Genomic DNA, 19,284 nt, shown 5'->3' on the forward strand with positions numbered 1-19,284 from the left:
TTGTTACAGAAGTCGGGGTAGGAGGGGTACCTAGGGCAAGGCAACGTTAGCCACCTTGCTCAGAATCACCCGGGGCGGGGGGGAGGCCGTGAGAAGCGGGCGAGCGGTTCTACCGTCACCTGGGGAAGGGCGGGGCAGCCTCGGGGGGCGGGGCCGCATTCAGCCCCGCCCCCTCCCGAGCGGTGTGTCGTAACCTATTGACCCAGGCTGGGGACAGCACACGCGGCCGGCGGGGGTCAGCGAAGGCAGTGAAAGAAGGTCGTGATTGGCTCCCCATAAGGTGGGCGGGGCCTTCGTCGCTCGGTGCGCGCGCCGCGGGGAGGCGTTGCCGAAGGCGGAGTGGGAAGGGGCATGGCCGCGCGCGGGCGGCCGTTGGCGGCGCAGCCCCGCCCCGGACGTCGCGCGTCGCGGACTGGGAGGCAGCGATTGGTCGGAGCGGCGCGGGGGGCGGGGCGGAAGGTTCTGGAGGGGGCTGGCGGGCTCTGGAAGCTTCCGCCGGACGGGTATATAGAGTCCGGGACGGGGCGGCGGCGAAGCCGGGGTGCGGCGACAGCTGGGCGGTGGGCCGCAGGCGGGGGCTATGGGCAAGGACTATTACCAGACGCTGGGCCTGGCCCGCGGCGCGTCGGACGAGGAAATCAAGCGGGCTTACCGCCGCCAGGCGCTGCGCTACCACCCGGACAAGAACAAGGAGCCCGGCGCCGAGGAGAAGTTCAAGGAGATCGCCGAGGCCTACGACGTGCTCAGCGACCCGCGCAAGCGCGAGATCTTTGACCGCTACGGGGAAGAAGGTGCGTGCGCGCGCGGCTAGGGGCGCGCCCTCGCCGTTTGACAGGAGGAGAAACCCAGGCCCCGCGGCCGGGCTGTGGCATCCCCGGGGGACGCCCCGGGCCCGGTGGGCGAGCGGCCTCCGCCCTCCGGCCACGCGGGCCTCCGCCCTCGGATTGGCGGCCTCCCGATGGGAGGAGGAGTCCTGGCCGCGCTGCTTGCCCAGAAGCTTCTAGCATGTCTGCGGTTGCCCCTCCCTAGGCGCCTCCACCCACGTCCCCGAGCGGTCCCGGGGGTGCGGGTGCGGACGGGGGGAGGACCGAAGCTGAGCCGGGCCCGTGGCACCGCGGCCCCGGCAGTCCGGGACTCACCTGAGCCGAGGTGGCAGGCCTGGCATCCAGGGGCGCAGGGTGGGGCTTCTGGCTGCGCGTCGGGCTCGACCTGCGAGCGGCGAGCCTGCGGATGAGCGCGCGGATTAGCGCCGACCTCGCTCCGGGGCCCCTGTGAGGGCGGAGTGAGGTAATCCCCGTAAAGTGCTTACCTAACCTGGTGCCAGGCACGTAGATGGCAGCCAGCACACGAGCGCAGTCCAGGTGCAGGGAGCCGTGGCACCCGCCTCTGCCCGGCCTCCTCGGCGCAGGCCTCTCGGGCCAAGAGAAGGAAGCTGTCTTGTTGTCCACTTGCCCGTGGATGACTCAGACTGGTTTCTGGGCTGAGTCTTAAGAAATAAAGTGGCTTTTTATGTAAGGATGGTGGCAATTAGTGCCAGGTTGTGAGAATTTGAAAAGCTGCGTTTATCGTTTTGCTTTCATTTCTGCTCCTCACACATTCTTAGCTCTTGAGTATTTCTAAGAGTGAACACTTACTGAGCACTGATCCTGGAGTGCCTTTTTTATCTGAGCTCTCTTTTTTTTTTTTTTTAAAGATTTCTTTATTTATTTATTTGACAGAGAGATAGAGCACAAGTAGGCAAAGAAGCAGGCAGATGGAGAGGGAGAAGCAGGCTCCCCGCAGAGCAGGGAGCCGGATGCGGGACTCGATCCCAGGACCCTGGGATCATGACCTGAGCCGAAGGCAGGCGCCCCTCATCTGATCTCTTAATGAATTTTTTGTAAGTTTTCATCTCTTTGTGGGGAGGATAGGTCAGTCAAGAAGTGGAAATTCCGTGGCCTCTGCAGGGAGCCCTTGAGCCCCTTGCCACTGTCCTGGCGCACTGAAGTACCTGGAGGGGGCGATTGGGAGTCCGGCTCTGGCTTAGGGTTCTTCTTTACTCTTCCTGACAGGCTAAAAAAAAATTCCACCCCCCACCCTTCATGGTTCTCAAGTTTTTTTCCCTTAGTGAAAGCTCCTCGATGGGGCACTTGTTGGTTAAGCGACTGCCTTTGGCTCGGGTCATGATCCTGCAGTCCCAGGATTGAGTCCTGTATTGGGCTCCCTGCTCAGCGGGGAGTTTGCTTCTCCCTCTGACCCTTTCCCCTCTCATGCACACATGCTCTCTCATTCTCATTTTCTCTCTCTCAGATAAATAAAATCTTTAAAAAAAATTTTTTTTAGAAAGCTTCTCGAGAGAGGAAAGAGAGAAGCTCACCACCAACCATCTGATTTCTTCTGATTTTGCCTTTCAGGTCTAAAGGGTGGTGGCCACAGTGTTGGGAGCAGTGGTGGTGCTAACGGTACCTCTTTCAGCTACACATTCCATGGAGACCCTCATGCCATGTTTGCAGAGTTCTTCGGTGGCCGAAATCCCTTTGACACCTTTTTTGGGCAGCGGAATGGGGAGGAAGGCATGGACATTGATGACGCGTTCTCTGGCTTCCCCATGGGCATGGGTGGCTTCACCAACGTGCAGTTTGGCCGTTCCCGTCCAGCCCAAGAGCCCACCCGAAAGAAGCAAGATCCCCCCGTCACCCACGACCTTAGGGTCTCGCTTGAAGAGATCTACAGCGGCTGTACCAAGAAGATGAAAATCTCCCATAAGCGGCTGAACCCCGATGGAAAGAGCATTCGCAATGAAGACAAGATCTTGACCATCGAAGTGAAGCGGGGGTGGAAAGAAGGGACGAAAATCACCTTCCCCAAGGAAGGCGACCAGACCTCCAACAACATTCCAGCTGACATTGTCTTTGTTTTAAAGGACAAGCCACACAATATCTTTAAGAGAGATGGTTCTGATGTCATTTACCCAGCCAGGATCAGCCTTCGGGAGGTAGGATACTAATAAGTAGAGTACTCTGTGTGGAGGGAGATGGTTGGTTTTTGAAGTTGTTAGGTATTTGGTTGACAGGTACGTCTGAGCACTTTGGAGCCAGGCTTGGGAGGATACAGCAAAAACAAGACTGACCAGGGCTCTGTTTTCCCAGAGCTTTCCAGATCTGGGGGCAAGGTCTTAGCTACAGGGGCCTGATGGTGCTTCCCCTACATCAAAAAGCTTCTGGGCAGGAGTTGAGCATCCTAAGCTGCCTTCCATCTAACGTTCTTTCTTTGCTCTCTAAGGCTCTGTGTGGCTGCACAGTGAACGTACCCACTCTGGACGGCAGGACCATACCCGTTGTGTTCAAAGATGTCATCAGGCCTGGCATGCGGCGAAAAGTTCCTGGAGAAGGCCTCCCCCTCCCCAAAACGCCCGAGAAACGCGGGGACCTCATTATTGAGTTCGAAGTAATCTTCCCTGAAAGGATTCCCCAGACGTCAAAAACCGTACTTGAGCAAGTTCTTCCAATATAGTCACCTGTGTTTCCCAAGGACTGACCAGGGACCTTTCCAGAGCTCAAGGATTCCCGGACCGTTCCACCAGTTGTGGACCCGTGAGAGGGCGGGAGGGCCCAGGGAGGGCTTTCGTACTGCTGAATGTTTTCCAGAGAATATATTACAATCTTTCAAAGTCGTGCACTAGACTTAAGTGGTTTTTCGAGCGATAGGGCGGCAGGTGGTGGGGACAGCAGGAGAAGGCATTCCAGTCTGTCACACTGGTTCCTGCAGCCCTCCCAGGATGGGCCCACACCCTCCTCCAGGCCCTGCCCATGGGCAAGAGAGAGGCAGACCCACAGCTGGACTTGATGCGTCTGTAGTCCCTTGACTTGTGGCTGTTAGGTGGTGTCAACCTGCCATCTTGGTTACCAGACCCTGTACACGCCTCAGTTTCTGTTGTGTGATCGGTTCGTGTTTTATTCTGTAAAATAGTCTCCCACGTCTTGCTCTTCCCCTGAAGAATCCTATTTTCTCTTTTGCCATCTCAAATTGAGAACCAACTTAGATTGTTTTTGCAAAACTGCCCGGCCGGCGCCCACAAGCAATACCTCTTGTTCCAGCAGGACCAAGGGAGCCAGCCTTATGTGAATGAGCTGCATAGACACTTCTCCCTGGAGGGTCAGGGGCCCTGGACAGAGCAGGGACCTTCTCGACCCCTGACTCTGAGGCCAAGTGCACTCACTTATGGGTCACACTTTTTATTTTTTATTTTATCTGTAAGGCAATCTTTTGGCACACCTGGGGCTTACAGGTGGCCCAGGTGATTTTTCATTTAATGAACTCTGGACTCTTTCAAAAGGATCTGATCCTTTTGAATTTTGCACAGCTCTAAATATAATCCCTTTTGATAAAAGGGTCTTTGCTTCTGATTGCAGGAGCACTGTGGAACGTCTGTAAATATGTTTTTATAATTCTGTGTAATGTTGGTGTGCCCTCAAAGGAAACCAGTCCACGGCAGCTGCTGCTCTCTGTACAGGGCCACGATGGAATTCAGAAGGAACCTTGGGAGTTGGGAGGGGGGCCGGGTTGGAACAAATGTCTGTTCCCTGCAGGCCAGTCTGGTGCTCAGACCTTCAGACTCATTGTAAGTTGCCACTGCCAACACAAGACCAAAGCGTGTGACTTGTCAATGTGCAGCACGACAGCATTAAAGACTGATGCTAAACCTCAGGGGAGCGGTCCTGCGACTCTGTTTGAGGGTTTTGCTGACGGGCTGGTGCGGTGGCTGGGCGTCCCTCCAGAGGCAGGCAGGGTGGAAGGGAAGGGCCGGGGAAGGGGAGGGTGGGTGGGCATGGAGGCAGGAGTCCTCTGCAAGGGAGAGATAAGTCTCCCTTCCTGGGCTCCATGCGGAGTAGAGAACGTCATCCCATCTGGACTCGATCCAGGCACCCAAAGAGCCCTGTGGATTTAAGAACTGGTTTTACGAAGGTTGGGCAGGAGTTAATTCCCTTCCCCATCTTCCAGGGCCCGGTTGCTGGGGCCCAGGGGAGGTACGTGGTCTGCCCTTATGATCCCCCTCCACTCCTTTCTTGCTAGAACAGGCTGGGTGTCAGGCAGGCCCCGGCCAAACCAGACTGGAATTCCAGCCCAGGGCTGACTCCGCCCTGGAGAAGACCCATTTCCGGCCCTGGCTTCATTGGCAGGCCACTGAAGCTGCTTTTCCTTTGTAACTTTTTTTAAGGAACTGGTTTTATTACAAGGTAAGTAATTATATAGGCTTAAAACAACGTATTGCTACTTTGCTACAAAATGTCTTGAAGTAAAAACTTAAATAACAGCATGTTTAAAATCAACCCAGGAGTGGCTTTCCCTTCCTACTGAAACAATCTAACCACTGAAAATGGTGTAGGAGCTGCGTTGTCCAAGAGAAGTTTCTGCAAGTGATGGGAATGTTTTCTATCTTTAAATGAAAATGCTTTAAGATTCAATAAAATACATTGAGCTTCTCAGTTGCTGCAGTCACACAGCCAGTGGTGGCTGTCGGACGGCGGAAATGCAGAGGGCTTCGTCCCCAGATGTAGGCTATGCCGCAGTGAGCCCAGAGGACGCCATTCTAGTTGGGAGGTGACCTTGCACATCAGGGCCAAAAGAGGTTTACCGAACTGCCTCAGGCACCCAAGATGACATTTACTACAGAATTGGCCCTGGCCTCGGTCGGAGTCACAGACCCCCAGGAGTACCATCCCTGTGCCCCAGTCTCTACTTACGTAGCAGGTCCTTGTGACCTTCGCGTCAAAGTCACCGACACAGAAGTGCACAAAGCCTCTAAGTACACACGGTTCTGAGAACTAGAAAGAACCTACCTAGAGCGGTGTGTGGGGCAGTGGGTCTCTTGAGGAAACTGTTCATAGTGAAGGGGACAGAGAGGACTCAGGTGGGCAGAAAACCAGCCCCTCAGACCCATTACTTGGCCAGAGTGGACTGAGCTGTGTGTGTCCAGAGGTGTCCGGTGTATGTGCTGGCAGACTTCACCCTCGCCTCCTCGGCTTCCCTGGAACAGATTGGCTGTACTTTCCCATGTGGACTCGCAACACATTTCAGAGCCCCTTCTGTGTCGGTATGTGTGGAGCTGCCTCTTTTTAACCCACTCACCTGAATCCACCATGCCTGCAGGGTCGCGTTATAACGTGATTTAAACCGTACGAAACTCAATGTACGTTTGGCCTGTGAAGAGAAGTTGAGTCCCCTCCATCCTCTGGGCCTACAGTTCCCTTTCCTGCTGTCCGCAGTATGGGCAAGCCATGGCATCAGAGAGCTTTTCCTTTAGAAAAAGAAGAAAATAGACTTTGGGGCATTCTCTGAGAGTCTGTTTATGTAAGCATAAGCATGATTTCTAAATTTCTAGGGTCTTTTTGGCTATGTAATCACAGTACTACACTCTGGACAGAATGAAAATCCTCTCCCCCACCCTGTAGTTCAAGTCCACCCTTGCAAATGTCTCCAGTTTCTCACGTACCTTTCCTGAGATGCCCCACAAATCAACTTTTTTTTTTTTTAAGATTTTATTTATTTATTTGACAGAGAGCGAGAGGGAACACAAGCAGGGGAGTGGGAGAGGGAGAAGCAGGTTTCCCGCTGAGCAGGGAGCCCGATGTGGGGCTCGATCCCCGGACCCTGGGATCATGACCTGAGCTGAAGGCAGACGTCTAACGACTGAGCCACCCGGGCGCCCCCAACTTCTCTTTTTTTATACAAATGGTATGTACTGTACACTGCATTTTGCCCCCTCACGTATGGGGGAAATAGCTTCTTCATTCCTGTTATTGTACACCTTTATTCTGCCAGGACTACTCACCTGGGTGTGAAGATCCAGATCAGTGTTTGGTGGCCCCTACCTCTCCCTTAGCCATTGTTTTTGCTTCCAGATTTTGAATCCCAGGACAACCACCTTCTAGCTGTGTGACCTTGGGCAAGTGACTTAGCCTCTCTGTGCCTCAAATTCTTCAACTGTAAAACAGGCATAATAATAGTACCTCTTCTAGGGTTGTAGGGTTTCCAGAGATGGAGATACCCACCCACACTCACACACCAGGACCCGGCACAGAATAAGCACTGTGTGTCAGTTATCATGCGAAGGTTTCTTAGTCCACAGCTGGCAACCCCAAAGGCTGAGGTAAGTCCAAGGTCTTTGGGGGTGAGTGCCCTCAGCTGAGCTCCAGGAACCCAGTTCCCAGATGATCCCCTGAGACACTCAGCTCCCGTCCTGGCCCCCACCCAGCCTGAGGAAGCTATACCTGAAGCAGGCTCACTCCCATGCTATCGTGACAACCAGCTCACTCGAAAGATGCCAGAGAGCACCAGGCTCCAGAATTGAGCAGCCCCCAGTTTGAATCCCAGCTGTGTCACTTTGCTGTCATGTGTCTTTGGGCAGGTGACTTCACCACTTTGAGTCTCAGTGGCCTCCTTTTAAAAATGAGGCAAATGAGGTGCAGACTTCATGGTGGTCTAAGTGAAAGGTGGGCAAGGTAATGCATCAGGGAAGCAAGGAACATGACATTATCAACTGGGCTTTTGTGGCCCCTCAGGAGGTGCTGAGTTCAAGTTCTGCTCACTGCATTCCCCTGAGCAAATGACAAAATCTCAGGGCCTCAGGTCCGTCCCATGTAAAACAGGACAATCACCGCAGCTTAGCCTTCTCACTGCCCCCAAGTTGGAGCTCAGACAGCTAACCCCTGAGAAGGCCTCTGTGTTACAGGCATGGCCCAGAGCAAGTGTGCAATTAACATGAGCAGATATTTCTAAAGCACTTAGCAGAAAGCTTTTCTCAGGTCTTTTCAATTTTTTTTTTAAGATTTTATTTATTTGAGAGAGAGAGAGCACAAGCAGGTGGAGCGGCAGGCAGAAGGAGAGGGAGAAGCAGGGTCCCCCCTGAGCAGGGAGCCCGATGCGGGGCTCGATCCCAGGACCCCGGGATCATGACCTGAGCCGAAGGCAGACGCTTAACCAACTGAGCCACCCAGGTTCCCCAATTTTTTTTTAAGTAAGCTCTATGCCCAACATGCGGCTTGAACTCCCAATCCACAGATCAAAAGTCAGACATTCTACTGACTGAGCCAGCCAGGCACCCCATGTCCCAGGTCTTCTTAAATATTATTCTTATTAGTTAACTATTGAAGTACACAACATAGCACCTGACACATAATAAGTAATTGTCCATTGCATCAACATTTATTGACTCCCTACTATGTGCCCTGCCCTGTGCTTGATGCTGGGGACACAGTGGTAAACAAAACTGGCAAAAATTCCTGCTCTTTTAGAGCTCAGGATTGACTGGGGGAAGAAAGAAAATAAAGATAAATAAAACATCTAATGTACTAGATAGTGGGGAGAGTGATGCAGAAATATAAAACATTGGGGGTAGAAAGTTTGGGGCACTTTTTAAATAGTATGGCCAGTGAATGCCTCCCCAAGAAGATGACATATGAGTGAAGACTTGAAGGAGGTAACTTCTTCGGGTGGATACTGAAGGAAGGGTGTTCCAGGCAGAGGGAGCAGCCTGTGCAAAGGCCCTGAGGCAGGAATGTGCCTGAGTTGTTTGAGGACCAGCCAGGAGCCCAGTGAGGCTGGAGCAGAGTGAGCAAGGGGTGAGTGGGAGGAAGTGAGGGCAGGGAGTGACAAAGCAGATGGTGAAGGACCTGGTGGGCCCCTGGGAGAACTTCAGCTTTTCCTCAGAGTGAGGTAGGAGCTTGCAAGCATTTGGGTTTTTGCTTTGTCTTCATTTTCCTTTGCTGGGATGGGGGGTGGAGAGTGTCATTTGACTATATAACTTGAAGTCCCAGAGATAACATCATCAGTCTCTTGAAATTTCAATGCACCAAACTTTCACCTGAAAACAGCACAACACAAACAACAAGTGTCTATATTTTCTATTAAAATCTAGTCCTCAAAGTACATGTACTCATGTTCCCTCCCACAGACCTGAGAATGCTTTCCTGGTCTGCTGATTCCATGCCTGCCTGCGACATCTGACTTCTGAGTTCTCAAACTGTAATGATTCAGCCAGACATCCTCCTTTGTCATGAAGGGAGGAGAGACAAACCTCAGGAAAGATCCACAGGGTCCCCCTCCAGGACAACCCTAGCTTCCTGGAGGTCGCCAACCATGCCCTGGTAATCTATGCATCACCAGCGCTGAGAGCAGTGCTTGGCCCAGAACTGCCCTCTGAGTGTTTGTTGAATAAGTAATTGAATGACAAACTGATTCTGACAAGAGGACCGGCAACATCTATCCTATGACCCTTCATGTTAGAGCACGTGCAGAGGAAGAAAACCCAGCCCTAGGGGGCTGCTGGTGGATCCCCCTGGGAAGGGTCCCCTGTGCCCCACTTCCTCCAGTGCCCACCTGGTAGAAGTGGAGGTTCTCTGGCTCCAGGAAAGCCCCTCTTTCCTGGCCTGTTCCTAATTCACGATTCATGGGTTAGTCATTAGGCACAGTTCCTGAGTGCCAGGTCAACGCTAGGCCCTGGGACACCCGGTGACAAGGCGATGTGGGGGGTCCTCGGGAAGCTCATCGTCTTCTCGGAAACGCAGACTGAACTAAAACAGAGATTTTAGGTTCTCGTGGCTAGAACAGACAATAGGAGAGAGTAGGGTGGGGCCTGGCTGGGGTGAGACAGGCCAGGTGCCAGGGCCCTGCTGAGGCAGGCCTACATGCCTGAGGCAGAAGGGAAGCCTGTTGAAAGAGTTTGAGTCAGGAAGGACATGGCCTGATTTGCCTTTGCGGGAAGTTGGAGCTGAGGCCTGGGTGGTTTGTCTCAGCGGGGGCCCACCTTTCCTTGGGAAGATATTGGTGGACATCAACATAGCTTAAGCCTGTCTCCAGATGGACTACTTCAGCAAAGGGTGTTTTGAGGGCAGATGGCCTCTTGGCAGGGGTCTTCAGCAACAGAGGGGCAGGACCTGACTCAGGAGCTCAGAGGCGCCCTCTGGCTTCTATTAGGGTTGCAAACCTGGGAGCTGTGCAAGAGGTCAACTGCTGGGGATGATGGGGCTGAACCGGGTGGGGGCCAAGGCGGTGGTGGGAAATTACCAGAGATGCATTTCAAAAAGAGAGCTGCCCATTGGCCGTCCAGAAAACAGCAGTGCTTCCAGGTTTTATCATGACTTTCTGAAATCCAGCAGCAAAAGGCAGGTGCCTGCACTGGGTCTGAGGGACCTGGGGCCATAGGACCCAGCCCGGTAAAGGCCACATCCTTTGCTTCCCCTCCAGGTCCATCCCACTGAGAACCACTCCTGCCAGGCCGACAGGGGGAGTCCAACCACAAGCCACAAAGAGCCAGGCAATTAAACTCCGAGATCACTCTGCCAGGGTATTGTCCCTCAGCACTGTCCCTCCTTGGTCCTCCCTGTCCGCCCCCATGTCTCATTGTCAGGCCCCACACTGAGACAAGTACGACCCACCCACCCAGAGGGATGTCACGTGTCTTGGGGTTGAAGCTAAAGCATCTTACCCATGAGTCACTCTTCAACTTTGAGTCAGTGGCTCCCCCCTCTCTGAGCCTCAGTCTCCCCCTCTATAGAATGGGGGTGATATCCAGTGTGATTATTCACGAAAAGCAGGCAGCACAGGTCCCGGCACATAGTAAGAGCTTAATAAAAGTGTCTGTTTCTATCCACTTCTATTATGACATACTGTGTGCATTCCTCTCTCTGACCTCGACACTGTTCAATAACACCAGCTGGTGTTCACTGAGCATTTACAATCTACCCAGTACCACTGTAGGCATCTGATACAGAATAGCTCATTTCATTCTAGCATAATCATAACAACTTTAGGAGGTGTGTGCTTTTATTATCCCCATTTCACAGAGGAAGAGACTGAGGCACACGGGGTGAAGCCCAGGGTCACACAGCTGGTGAGCAGCACAGGTGATAGAGAAAAAGAAGACTGTATCCTACCCCACAACGTGAGGTGGACTAGAGAGGGAATAAAAGACACAGGGAAACTAAAACTGTAGAATGAATAGAAGAAAATATGGAAGAATAACTTTGTGATTTAAGAGAAGAGCCTCCTTAATGAAATTTCATGGGTGCAAACCACAAGCAGATAAGTCCTGTTATATTTCAGTTAGGAATTTTCTCCCAATGAAGGATATAATGGGTGAAGCTAATCATCACATGGCGGAATTGGAGAATATGTTTGTGACACCTAATACTGTATCTACCTCACAGGGTCGTTAGGAGAGTTAAACAGTTTAATAAGTGTAAAGTTCTTAGAACAGTGTCTGGTACGTGGTAAGCTCTGTCTAAACATTATTTATCATTCCTGAAGCTGCCAAGTGCTCAATATCCCAGCACTACCCAGTAGAACTATGCAAGCACATGTGTAATTTTAAATCGTCTAGCAGCCACATTAAAATAATAAAAGAAACAGGTGAGAGGAATTTGAGTAACACGTTTTATGTAGCTCAATATATCCACATTATTATTATTATAACATGTTGTCAGCATAAAAATGAATTAATGAGATGTGATATTTTACATCCGCTTTTCTTTGTGCTGTGTCTTAGAAATCTGGTGTGTATTTTCCACTGCTGGAACATCTCAATTTTTAAAAAGATTTTATTTATTTATTTGCCAGAAAGAGAGAGAGAGCACAAGCAGGGGGAGTGGCAGGCAGAGGGAGAAGCAGACTCCTCACTGAGCAAGGAGCCCAATGTGGGACTTGATCCCAGCACCCTGGGATCATGACCCAAGCTGAAGGCAGATGCTTAACCAACTGAGCCACCCAGGCGTCCCTGGCACATCTCAATCTGTATTAGCCATATTTCTTTTTTTTTTTTTTAAGATTTTATTTATTTATTTGACAGAGAGAGACACAACGAGAGAGGGAACACAAGCAGGGGGAGTGGGAGAGGGAGAAGCAGGCTTCCCGTGGAGCAGGGAGCCCGATGCGGGGCTCCATCCCAGGACCTGGGATCATGGCCTGAGCCGAAGGCAGACATTTAACAACTGAGCCACCCAGGCGCCCCTGTATTAGCCATATTTCAAGTGCTCATAACCACATATGGAGAATTCGAGGAGATAGATCAGACTGGACAGTGCAGATCTCGACTCCAGGAGGAGCACATGCAATCAACAAGTAAAAGAGAGCAACCCAAGTGCAAACAGGGCAAAGATTATGAACAGGCAATTTACAAAAAAGGAGAAACTGAAGGCCATCAAGCAAATGAGGAGATGTTCAAAGTGACTGGAAATCAGAGAAATGTGAAAGATAGCAATGCTGATGTCACCTGACAGTGAGTCTGAGCGACAAAAATTAGAAGCTGGATAAAGCCAACAGCTGGAGGAGATGTGGGTCCATGGGCCCCTCTGCACTGCCAGAAGACGTGACTGGGGACAGCGAGTCCAGGAGGCCACAGAGCAAATTGATTGTGTCCTGTGACCCAGCATCTCTGCATCCAGGTCTCTCTCCTAGGGGGATTCCCACCAGGTCTCTAAGGGGACATCTCCAAGCCTGCAGTGTGAGGAGCTGGAGGCTGCCTGGTGTCCATCCCTGGGGGACACAGTAGTAAGATGTGAGGGATACATCTGTGGAGCACCAAGTAGAAATTAGAAGAAAATAGATATAAGAGATGGGCAACATGGATGGATCTTTAAGGCCTACTGCAAAACAGGCAAACAAGCAAGCAAGGCAATACAGTGCTAACCGGAAATAAAAGTAAGAAGCCAAGTATAATGGAACACCCACATAAAACAATACACATTTTCAGGGGCTCCTGGGTGGCTCAGTCGTTAAGCATCTGCCCTCCACTCAGGTCATGATCCCGGGGTCGAGTCCCGCATCGGGCTCCCTGCTGAGTGGGGAGCGAGCTCCTCCCTCTCCCACTCCCCCTGCTTGTGTTCCCTCTCTCGTTGTGTCTCTCTCTCTGTGTCAAATAAATAAATAAAATCTTAAAAGAAAAAAACAATGCACATTTTCAAGAAAACACACAAAAAGGGGCACTTTGAGCCTACTACAGTGTTGTACCAGAGATGGGAGGAAATTGGGGGTATTTTCCCCTAATGTTTATTTTGAAATTTTCAAAGGCATAGAAAACTCACAAGAATAGTAAAATGAATACCCACATACTACTCTCCTAGATTCGGTGGCAAATGTTACTACCTTGCCACATTTGTGCTCATGTGTATGCACTGTCTCTCCCTCCCACTCCCTCTCTCCATCCCTCCTCTATATTAATATTAATGTATACTGTATTTTGATAGTGTATATAAAATATATACATATATTTTTTGTGAGCCATTTGGCAGTTGCAGCCATCACAAATTTACCACTAAATAATTCAGTGTGTTTCTCCCCAAAATAAGAACATTCTCTTATCTAACCACAGTACAATGCTCACATTCAGGAAATTTAACATGGATGTATTATCTAATATCTACTCCACATTCAAATGTCCTTGATCATCCCAAGAATATCTTTCATAGCTGTTCTATCCTTTTTTTTTTTTGTAATTTTTATCAAGGACCCAATCAAGGATCATACATTCATTTTGGTTGTCACCTGTGTCTCCTTCAATCTAGAACTGTTCCCCAGCATTCCATTCATTCATTCATTCATTCAATTAATGGATTGATTTTTCCTTTCCTGACATAGATCTACTTGAAGAGTCCAGGCATTTTTGGTTTTTGTTCTTTGGTTTTGGGTTGTTTGTTTGTTGGCAGAAAGTCCCTTAATCAGAAGTATCTGGTTATGTCCTCATGAGTAGATCCAGGTTGAACACTTTGGGCAGGACCAAGTGCTTTGCAGGTGATGTTGTGTCCTCAGTACATCACGGCAAGGGATATGTGAGGTCGACCTGTCCCATCACTAGTGATGTTAGTTTTGATCACTTGGTTAAAGTTGTGACAGGTTTCTCCACCAAGGTATCCTTCCCCCACTGTAATTAACAAGTAATTTGTGGGCTGGTCCTTTGAGACTGTGTGAATATCTACTTCCTCCACTGATTAGCCTCGCCTGAATTAATTATTTCTCTACTGACTGCAAAATGGGGATTTTCTAACTCAATCTTCCCTTCTGCATATATTAGCTGTCGTTCCAGATTATTTTTTCCAAAGGGGGCAGAGGTAGCACTGAGTCTGAGCTCCTCAGCAGCTGGGCCTCCCAGCCTCTTGAAGTATAAAATTGGTTAGAGGTGGCCTGCTCTGTGCCCTTGGGCAACCCCCTCACCCCTCCCTGGGGACTCCTCATCAGTCAACAGGTGGATTCCAGTGGGTTCTGCTCAGGACTCTGCGGTCCCGGTGGCCCCACATACTGTCCTTTGCAGGGTGTGCAGAGGGCAGCTCAGATGCCAGGCGCAAGCAGGACAGTGGTTACAGTCCCACAGAGGACACTGGCCCAGCCATTGCAACTGATCACTCAGTGGGGATGGCAGAGGTCAGCAGAACAGGAAGAAAAGGACAATAGCTGTGCCTGTTGCCCAGGCAGTGGCAGTGTTTGCTGGCTGGGCGGGGCGAGACTCGCAGCCCTCAGAGGCTAAGCCCAGGCAGGCCCCGCTCTCCTCTTTCCCTTCGCCGCTCCGGAGGACCTGCCGGGGCTGGGATGCACAACAGCTCACCCTGGGCACTGCAGAGACCCAGTCATTCAATGAAGCTTGAGCAGAGTAGCAGCCATTAGAGAACTACAATTCCCAGAAGACACAGCAAGCTCCTGGTCCAACCCCAACTGCCCCAGCGGCCGGCTTTGAGGCCGAACAAGGAAATCTCACCTGTCTGGGAACTGAGAGTCCTGGTCTGTACGAGGTGCGTTTTTGTCTTTGTTTCTTGGACCTACTCCTGCCTGAGAAATCCCAGTTAGGATGGTGAGATCACCTGTCCTCTCATTCACACGTGGGCGCTGAGACGCTGCTCGGTGCCAGTCTCCGGACCCGGGCGTGCGGGTGGAGGGGGGGGCAGTTAGGTGGAGGAGACAGCGTCATGAAAGGGCAGAGGCTTGGATTGGCTGGGTACCCTTTGAAGCCTAGCACATATGTGCTCAGTAAATATTCGCTGGTCTAACCAACAAGCGAGCAGTCCATCTCGCCCTTGTCTTCCCTTCCATGCACCGTTTCATACAGATTTGCTAGCTCCTAGGATATTGCACTCTCCCAAAATATGCTGTTATCTCTCGGTCCGGCTTCCAGGCCTTTTGCACGCGCTGTTACCTCTACCAGAAGCACATTGAGCTTACTCGTTGAAGTATCTGTAGAGATAGGACAGCGCCTGGCACGGAGCAGGGGCACATGAAATATTTGACGAGTGAATGAATGAATGAATGAATGAACAAATGCCCTTGTCCATTGTACACCCCAGGAAGCAGGGACACTCGGGACCCTCCCTATTCATCTCGATCCTCCGCCCGCTCGCCCGCCTGGAATGAATGCATCCTTTTTATCCGCTCCGAGGATGGCCGGGCTGGGGCAGGGGCAGACCGGGAGGAGGATTGGATTGGGGGCTGCCCTCGGCCCCCTCCCAGGTCTCCTAAAGGGTCAGGTTTTCCGGACGTGGGGAGTTTGCTTCTGCCCGAAACTTAGCCCCGGTCACCTGACTCCCACGACCAGCCCTCCCGCCCCTTACCATCCCGGACACCCCAGACCGACACTGAGCCAACAGCACGTGGTCCAGGGGACCCAGCTTCCCATTGGTTGCTCGTCTCCTTCCTTCCCCGCGATTGGCAGGGGCCCAGCCTCAGGTCCCCCCCTCCGCGCCCTGCGGTGGTACAGCCTGCCGCGGCTTTAGGCGGGGTGGGAAGGTCCACTGCGCCGCGGTGCGGGGGGGTCGGGAAGAGCCGGGCGAGGCGGAGGGATCCCTCTGGAATGTTTCCGTCGGGCCCACCCGGGCTAGGGCGGCACGGCGCGGATTGGCTACGAACGTCGGACGGCCGCTCCTGATTGGCGGGGCGCGGGCGCGGGCCCCGCCCTCCCTGGCCGCGGCTGCGGGAGAGGCCCGGGCCGGAGTTTGCGGAGGGCCGAGCCGGGCGCGCGCGGGGTGGCGGCGGCGGCGCAGGTGAGTGGCCCCGCGGGCGGGGCGCGGCGTGGCCGCTCCCGGGGACCCCAGCGCGGACCTGCGGGGTCGCAGAGCAGCGGGGATCCGGCGGATCGAGCGGGGTGGGGCCGGCCCCATGGACAGGGCTGGAGGTCTAGGTTGGCCTCCAGGATGCCCGAGGCCCCCTCCCAGAGAGGCCCCTATCGCCCCGCCCGGCGCACGGTCAAACGCCTCCCGCCGCTGGGATGGGGTCGACAGCCCACCCCGCTCCCTGCGCTCCTCTGGACAGTCCCCGCCCCGACGGGGACGGGCGCGGGGTTGGCATTTCTGAGCCCTGCCTGGGCACCTCCCTGGAGCCGGCCTCGTCCCAATCCTCCCGGGCCTAGAGGGACCTGGAGAGGACCGAGGTCCCGATAATAATAATGAAAAAATCACTCCGGCTAGCATTTTTTGAACGCTTCCGTGTCAGGTATTTACCATGCGTATCACTGAGTCTAAACACTTTATGGGAGGTGCTGTTACTTCTTTTAGAGGTGAAGCAACAGACCCAGAGAGGTGGAGTGACTTGCTCAAGGTGACACAGCTAGTACGTGACAGATCGGGAACTCGAACCCGTGCTTCAGAGTCCAGAACTGGAGTCTCAGCCACTAGACTAGATGGCTCCGTGGCCCAGTGGCCCAGTGTTTCCGTGGCTCAGGTGTTCCTGACCCGCTCCGCTGCCCTGCTGCTGCTTCCACTTCCAACCATGCACACATGTGGGCCACACCTGCTGCTCTTTGCTTTCCCCCTAAGGGGTCACCAGACACCAGCCCTACCTTGCCTCCCCTGAGCTGGAAAGACAAAGACTGAATACCTAAGTTCTAAGTAGAGAGTGACACCTGCAGGGGAGATGGGGCCCCGGGGATCCTTTGCCCCCTGGGCCCCCTGTGCCCCCTGGGAAGCCTGGGCTGAGGCCTGGGCAGTAGGCGTTCTCCCCGGAAACACCCAGGAGCCGGTTTTTCAAGACTGAATCAGAGGCCTCCCGCCCTCCTCTCCGAAGCAATATCGTACTAGAAAGGGGAGGCTGGGTGTGGTGGCCCCCCTCCCCCAGCTTATGTCAGCTCCCAGGAACCCCCTTCCCCACTTCCTGCTGCCCCCCGCTGTGATTCTGCGTGGTTGTGGGGTTGTTTAGTTTCAGGCCCTTTGCAGGGAAGAGAGGGTGGGGATGCTGGGATTCCAGCCAATGCGCTTGGCGCCCAGGCTGACACTCTTTTCCTCCAACCCTATGTTCAGGTTTGAGCGGAGACTGGGAACTTGGGGAGGGGGTGGCAGTTAGCAACTCCCGGCATGTTCTGAGGATAGGAGGGCTCAGAGAGTAGTCAGAATGAGGACAGAAGGCACATTCATCCATTCTACAAACATTTATTGAGCACCTACCATGTGCCAGGCACTGTTCTTGGCACAATAGTGAACAAGACAAAAATCCCTGCTCTGTGGGAGCTGCCATTCTAGTTGGGGGGAAACAGGCAACAAGCAAGTTAACGAGTAAATAAAGAAGGTATCTGCAGATGGTAGTAAGTGCTATGTGCTATGAATAAAAGTGCTGTGAATAAAATATGAGGGGGTGGCATGGTAGAATCTGTGGGTAAGGGGGGTGGCTTGGAGGAGGTGACTTTGGAGACAAGATCTAAATGAAAAAAGGAGGTAGCCCTGCAAAGATCAGGCAGGGGGCCCACCCCAGGCAAAGGCTCTGAGGCTAGACGGAGCTTGGAATAGCGTGGCTGGGGCACCAGCTGCAGTCAAAGTGGCAGTTCTGCAGGGGTCTGTGACTCATATTAAGGAGTGTGGAGCTTTTCCTCCGTAAGGTGGGAAATCGTAAGATTCGAAGCCGGGGAGTGACGCGATCTGGTTTACATTTTAAAATAGAGACACGAAGTGAAATAGCAGCCTAAGACCGAAAGACAAGAGTTCTGCCAGGGCAACATGTAATTAAGTTCATGGGCCTGAGCCGTCTGGACCACAGGGGCGGTTCCAACAGGCTGGGGCAAGCCAGGGAAGCTGCCTGGAGGAGGTAGCCTAGACTAGGCCTCCTCAGGCAAAGTGGACTGGGATGTTCCTGGATGGGGCAGGGGAGGAGGCCATAATAATAATGACCATGATAGTAGAGTTTCCTTATAGCAAATGTCAGACAAAATGCTAATCAGATTGTATGCATAATCTCTTTGGCTTCCCATAAGCACCCTGAGAGACAGGAATTCCGCTTGTTTTTTCGGATGAGAAAACTGAGGCCCCATCACATGAAGTGACTTGCCCACGGCTACGCAGCTGGTAAGTGGCAGGGGTGGGATTTGAACCCAGGCCACCCTGCCTCTTCTAGTCTGGAAGGCAAATTCATTAATCACTTACTTTCCTCACTACCATTATTCCCTCCTCACAGGGGAGGACGTGGAAACGCGCCTGAAGCAGGGCAGCAAGCCTAGGCAGAGTAAGGAGGTTGGGAATTGGTGATCAGGATGTGGAGGCCCTGGGTAAAGGAGGAAGTTTGAATCTTGTCAACTAACTGAAAGGTGGTACAGATGGAAATAGTAGTTAAAAAAAAAAAAATCACCATTTATGGAACCCTTCTCACATGCCAGGAACTGTTCCAGGCACATATATGATTTCCTCAGAGAAGTTAAGACACTTGCCCAAGGTCACACAGCTAGTAAGAGGAGAAGCCAGGTTCCAGACTCATGTTCGCAGCATCCTGCTAAGATATGTGAGGGGCAGCAGAAGGAGAACCAGAGGAGGTGATGATGAGGGGTTTGGGATTTTGTTTTTTGTTTTTTGTTTTTGTTTTTGTTTTTCTTTTTAAGCATCGCTGAGTGCGATGAAATAATCTGAGGAGACAGCATTGGTTTATTCATTCAGAATTTGTTTTTCGTCAAGTATTCAGCAAATGCCTACTGTGATGGGTGCTGTGAATAGAGAGATAAGGTAACCAATAAAAGACTAGTATCCCGAATATATATAAAGAGTTCCCACAAATCAATAAGAAAAAAGACAGGCATTACAATAAAAAACAAACGGTACAATTTTTAAAAATGGGCAAAGACTTAAAGAGGCAATTCACAAAGGGACAAATCCAAGCAGTTAATAAATGTCTTAAAAGTTGTTAAGCATGGGGCGCCTGGGTGGCTCAGTTGGTTGGGCGACTGCCTTCGGCTCAGGTCGTGATCCTGGAGTCCCGGGATCGAGTCCCGCATCGGGCTCCCTGCTCGGCAGGGAGTCTGCTTCTCCCTCTGACCCTCCTCCCTCTCATGTTCTCTGTCTCTCATTCTCTCTCTCC

At 52.2% G+C, this 19,284-nt stretch overlaps 2 protein-coding genes across 8 annotated transcripts in view; both read left to right on the forward strand.

Moving 5' to 3' along the window:
- The first annotated feature begins 254 nt into the window (after positions 1-254).
- On the forward strand, positions 255-4,686 carry DNAJB1 (DnaJ heat shock protein family (Hsp40) member B1). Of its 3 annotated transcripts, none has more exons than XM_044918929.1 (3): positions 255-258; positions 2,394-2,974; positions 3,262-4,686. In XM_044918929.1, exons 2-3 carry the CDS (start codon positions 2,483-2,485, stop codon positions 3,490-3,492), a joined length of 723 nt encoding a protein of 240 aa, XP_044774864.1. In that variant the 5' UTR covers positions 255-258; positions 2,394-2,482; the 3' UTR covers positions 3,493-4,686. The 3 variants fall into 3 exon arrangements, with proteins under 3 accessions (XP_044774864.1, XP_021561280.1, XP_044775106.1); XM_021705605.1 differs by lacking the exon at positions 255-258 and adding an exon at positions 468-791; XM_044919171.1 differs by lacking the exon at positions 255-258 and adding an exon at positions 959-970 and having other exon boundaries at positions 2,537-2,974.
- Positions 4,687-15,897: 11,211 nt separating this feature from the next.
- The window catches only part of GIPC1 (GIPC PDZ domain containing family member 1), a 10,902-nt gene continuing 7,515 nt past the window's right edge, over positions 15,898-19,284 (forward strand). For 4 of the 5 annotated variants that reach the window (XM_021705249.2, XM_021705244.2, XM_021705246.2 and 1 more), the window contains exons 1-2: positions 15,898-15,998; positions 18,194-18,284. The gene's annotated coding sequence lies outside the window, so the exon portion shown is untranslated. Of the gene's footprint in view, positions 15,999-17,812; positions 18,285-19,284 lie in introns of those variants that run through there. The other variant, XM_021705247.2, reaches the window with a different exon arrangement.

The sequence above is a fragment of the Neomonachus schauinslandi genome, chromosome 1 (assembly GCF_002201575.2).
Source record: "Neomonachus schauinslandi chromosome 1, ASM220157v2, whole genome shotgun sequence".
NCBI classification, from domain to species: Eukaryota; Metazoa; Chordata; class Mammalia; order Carnivora; family Phocidae; genus Neomonachus; species Neomonachus schauinslandi.

Excerpts from the sequence above, each read along its gene's own strand:
- DNAJB1 (XM_021705605.1), top strand. The coding sequence starts at position 581 with ATGGGCAAGGACTATTACCAGACGCTGGGCCTGGCCCGCGGCGCGTCG. Across the intron at positions 792-2,393 it reads TGACCGCTACGGGGAAGAAG|GTCTAAAGGGTGGTGGCCAC; the intron begins GTGCGTGCGCGC and ends TTTGCCTTTCAG. Across the intron at positions 2,975-3,261 it reads CCAGGATCAGCCTTCGGGAG|GCTCTGTGTGGCTGCACAGT; the intron begins GTAGGATACTAA and ends TTGCTCTCTAAG.